This window comes from Orycteropus afer, unplaced genomic scaffold, assembly GCF_000298275.1.
Source record: "Orycteropus afer afer isolate SDZICR_OR568_19922 unplaced genomic scaffold, OryAfe1.0 scaffold00375, whole genome shotgun sequence".
NCBI lineage: Eukaryota > Metazoa > Chordata > Mammalia > Tubulidentata > Orycteropodidae > Orycteropus > Orycteropus afer.
This window is the reverse complement of record NW_006921962.1, coordinates 2,402,424-2,407,427: the sequence shown is the minus strand read 5'-3', so window position 1 is coordinate 2,407,427 and position 5,004 is coordinate 2,402,424. Positions and strand designations below refer to the sequence as shown.

The 5,004-nt window shown below is 38.9% G+C and overlaps 1 protein-coding gene across 1 annotated transcript in view; it reads left to right on the top strand.

Annotated features, from left to right (window-relative positions):
* Positions 1-5,004, top strand: part of OTOGL (otogelin like) — a 251,434-nt gene that overhangs the window by 183,097 nt on the left and 63,333 nt on the right. The window contains exon 33 of the mRNA XM_007953174.2: positions 1,270-1,387. Within this exon, the coding sequence (XP_007951365.2) occupies positions 1,270-1,387 (118 nt within the window). The remainder of the gene's footprint in view (positions 1-1,269; positions 1,388-5,004) is intronic.

Sequence of the window (5,004 nt, the reverse complement as noted above, 5' to 3'; positions counted from 1 at the left end):
GTCTAAGAGAGCTAATCAGTTGCCTTTTCCATTGTGAATAAATTTCTGCAAATCTTGCTAGTCTTTGGGTTTTAGAAAATTCACACTGAGCTTCAATTTTTTTTTTTTTTTTGCCTTTTGAGTGGAGTTCTTGTGATCTTAAGAGTCACTGATAAGGCCTATACGATATTGCATAGAGTGGGTGTTATATTTTTGTTGTATATACTAATAGTCGAACTTGACAAGACTATGTTCCACCTCTATGCTATGAATTTTCCAATAGAACTACACCCAGCTATTCCAGTTGGGAGAAATGGCATCAGTGCCATCATCAAAATGTCAGAATTGACATTTGTGGGCTTCCTGAATGTAGAAAACTCCAGTTCATTCTGTGTGTTGGAATCAATCCTCTCTCAGAACCCACAAGCTCAGTAACCCAGGTCTGGCAGTTCAATTTTTAGATGCTTCTAAAAAGTCTTACATTCCTCTCTACACTTTGGGATTGGATTCACTATCCAGAGTCAAAGAAACATAACTTGTTTCCTGAACTTCCTTCTTTGTGGAATTCTTTTGTTCAGAGACAACTTTGGGTAGCTCCAGAAGACTGCTCTATGATGTGGGAAAGGGAGGATATTAGTAGAATTTCAAGGAGAAAACACTTCACCAAGGGAGGTTTTATAATTGTAAATGTGGATGGTTGAAATTTATTCATTTATTTTTTTGTCAGAAAATAATGCTTTCCACGTTCAAGGCAATGTCCTAAGTTCTGTGAAAAGAACAAAGATGGAGTATTCTCTCAAGATTTGAAATCAGGAAACATGTATTTAGTCCCACCATATTTCTAGTTGTTTGAACTTAGCAAGCCACTTACTACTCAATCCTCAATTTCTTCATTGATAAAATGGAAATAATACCTACTGAACAAGATTATTGTGAGGGTAAAATAGAATAATGGATGAAATATCACTTTGTAAAATATAAAATTCCAAACAATTATATATATGGTATTATTATTATTATTATATGAAGGCTCATGAAACCCCACTAAACCTAAAGGAAGAAGATTTTGCATTTTCTTAGACATCCTTCAACCTCTTTCTTGTTTTAATCTCTGGAAGACAGAATTATATTTGAATAATCAACCTAGCATGAAATGCCTTGGTCACTAAGCAATTAAAACACTTTTTTTTTTTTCCATAGTCATAGTCAAAGAGGGACAAGCCCTAGGAAGTTTCATATCATAAATCATTATTTTTCACTCTACACAATCTAAACTTTATTTTTCCCCAGAAATTCAGGCAGCGGTTCCTTACAGGAGGATGTGTGAATGGAGATATGAACCTTGTGCCACTCCCTGTTTTAAGACATGTAGTGATCCTGAAGCATTAGCATGTAAATTTCTTCCACCGTAAGTAATGTTTATCACTAAATGAGCAAACTCAGTATTAGCAGATATTTTCAGTGGTTTATTTTTAGATTTAAAATAAGCACTCTCAAGAAAATATTGTGCATGCTATATTCTTATTCATGAGTTTATTTCATTCAAGAAATATTTATTGAGTGTTATGATGTGCCAAAAACTCTTGTAGTTGCTTTTTACCAATTGCCATCATGTTGACTCCAACTCATGATGGCCCCATTAAGTGTCAGAATAGAACTGTGCTCCATAGAGTTTTCAATGGCTGTTTTTTCAGAATTAGGTCACTTGTAGTTGCTAGAGATACAGTCATGAGCCAATAGACACAATACCTACCCTCAAGTAGCTTCCATTTTTGGGGGTTGAGACTGAGAATAAATAAAAGAGTAAATATACAAAAACATTGATAGATTATAAGTGTTATTGAGAAAAATAAAGAAGGTCTTGGTGATAAGGTGGCATGTGATCAGAGTCCTGAAGGAAATGAGGGAACTGGCATGAGGTTATCCTTCCAATTTGAGAACACTGAAAAGGCCCTAGACTGGGGATAAGTTTGGTGTGTTTGTTGATAAGCAAGGAGTTGAAACAATGTGAACATGATTGAGAGAGATAGAATATGAGTTCAGAGAACATAGTAGTAGGAAAATCATATAGCATCTTGTAGTCTGTGGTAAGAACTTGGTTTTTTCATTCTGAGTAAGATAGGAAACCCTGGTGTATTTTGGGAAGAGGAATAGCATTGTCTGATTTATGTTTCAAAAGATTAAAAAATGCACTTTTTGGGAAGGGAAGGGCAAGGACAGAACTGATCAGAAATATAGACAAAAGATGAAGGTGATTTGACTGAGTTGGTATCATTGAGAAGTGAACAGAAATACACTTCAGACTTAGGGACATAGGCTATGGATTTAACACTGTAAGAGAAAGAGGAGATATGGTAGTTATGTTTGTGTGTCAACTTGGCTGGACTTGGTTGAGTGGCTGGGCAGCTGGTGGTAGTTATTCCCCATGATGAGATTGGCAATCAACTCCATGGTGGGATCTGCCACAAGCAGCTGAGTAGCTGCCTTTGGGATGTGGTCTGCTTCCCGTATATAAGAAACAGCTTTGGGAATGGTCTCCAGCCTTTGGCATGCTTGGACCCTGCATGTAGCCGTGTTGTTGCTTAGCAGTCTGCTATGCTCTGCTGACCTTGGGACTTACAATGGACTTAAATTAATGGCCTGCCATGTGGATTGGTAACATCAGGACTGTGCCTTTTTACTTGTCAACCTTGGGGCTTCTCAGCCTCAGCAGCCAGCAGCTGTCTGAGTGAAGAAATGCCTCTAGCTCCAGAGGGTGGGGAGCAGGAGGCAGAGCTGGACACCAAGGTTAAGGGGCTTGCCCCTAGCCCCTAGAGCATGGCACTTTGAACTTGGACTTAAGCCTCCAAATTTTAAGAATAAACTCCTATTTGTTAAGGCCATCCCATTTGTGGTATATATTCCTGTCAGAGAGGCACTAAGTAACCAGAACAGAAGATAAAGACTTAGGTTTTTGGCCTCAGCAATTATTAGTTTGCACCATATGAAATTGCTGTTTTTGTTACTGAAACTGGTCAAATAATAGCAATTTCAAATGATTCCATTTAATGGAAGAACTAAGTTGTTATTTACTGGGGTAAGGAAAAAGTTAGGAGGAACAGCTTATAGGGGAATTGAAGGATTTGTTTCTGAACATTTTAAATTTGAGACTGAAAACTGGTTATTAGATTTAGCAACCTGGAGATTGCTACTGACCTTAGAGAAAGGTGTTTCTACGAAGTGATGGTAGCAAAAGCCAGTGGCAGTGAATTTTAGAGAGAATCAGAAGGGACAAAATGTAGACAGAGAATATAAACATGTTCATTTTTCTTTATTTTTAACATGTTATTGTGATTTGGGTGAAATTTCACAGGACAAGTTGGTTTTCCATTGAAGCATTCATGGATATTTTGTTTTGGGACATTGATTGTAATCCCCAGAATGGAACAGCACTCTTCCCATTTCCTCCATGTGTTCCCCATTTCCATTCATCCTTCTTTCCTATTCCTTCCAGCTTTATCCCTGGGCAAATGCTATCCATTTGATCTTATGTGGTTGATTGTTCTAAGGTATGTGTACCTTGTTGTTATTTTTCACATTATAGGCCTATTTATGATTTGTTTAAAAGTTGAACCGGGGGGCAGGTGTTCAGTTCCAGGCTTGAAGGGTGTCTAAGGGACATAGTCTTGAGGGTTCCACCAGTCTGTATCAAAGCAGTTAGACTGGTCTTTTTGTTATTATTATTATGAGTTCTGTTCTACATTTTTCTCCCACTCTATGCAGGATTCCTATTGTGATCCCTTTCAGAGCAGTCAGCAGTGATAACCAGGCACAACTGATTCTTCTGGTCTCAGGGTCATAGAGGCTGGAGTTCATGTGGTCCATATGTCCTTTGGACCAATTGTCTCCTTGCTGCTTTGATTTCTTCCCTCTTTGCTCTAGATGGAGAGACCGATAGTTGCAAAGTAGATGGCCATTCACAAGCTTGTAAGACCCCAGTCACTACTCACCACAGTAGGATGTAAAACATTGTCTGTGTGGATTATGTTATGCCAACTGATGTTAGTGTCCCCTGAATCTATAGTCCTGAGCCCTCAGGCCCAGTGGCTCATTCCCTGAAGGTGCACGGTTATAGTTCAGTTTTTATAACTTTGCTCTAGTATGCTCTACTGTATTCATGGATATGTTTGCAGCACATGTAAATGCTATGTAGAAATATCCTCTGTCCAACTTATGTATATTCATGGGTGTAGTCCCATTTGCCTTCCCACCCTGTTCAATTTATGTGTCTATCTATGTATCCACTTGTAGGTTATTGGTATTACTTATATTGCAGGATTGGTTATGTAATAGTATTTACCTTTGTTGCTTTTGACTAGAGTGCTCCTCCTAGTGACTTCCTTCACCTTGATTGTTTTGTGCTGACCTTCCCCTTAGTGTATAATGCATTTCCCTTTACCTAAATTAATATGTGTCTACCTTTGTTTAGTAATTTACCCTCCCTTCCCTTCCCACCCGTGGCGACTTTCTTTCCTTTTTTTTTTCCTGCAGAATTCTTTTTTTTTTTTTTAATTGTGATTTGCGTGAAGATTTACAGAGCATATTCACTTTCCATACAGCAGTTCACATACACTTTGTCTCATGACATTGACCACAGTTTACCACAATGCAACAGCCCCCCTCCCACTTCCTCCCCATAGTTTACCTCTTCCCAGTGTAATTTCTCCATGCTCTCCTGCCCCCTGAGCTGTCTCCCTGTGCATAAGCAGCACTTCTTTCTCCCACGATTGTTCTCTCCAAGGATTGTATCTACCTGAGGTAAATGTTCAACTCATATGCCTGTCTTTTGTTTGGCTGGAAACCATGAGTGTGGGTTCAATTCCAGACCTGATGGGCAGCTAGGGGCCATAGTCTCAGTGGTTCCACCAGGCTCTATTGGACCAGCAAACCTGGTCCTCCCCCTTTTTTTTTCTCCAAATGATTTTGAGTTTTGTTCCACATTGTTCTCCTTCTCTATCAAGGGTCTCCTACATAGATCCCCTTCCA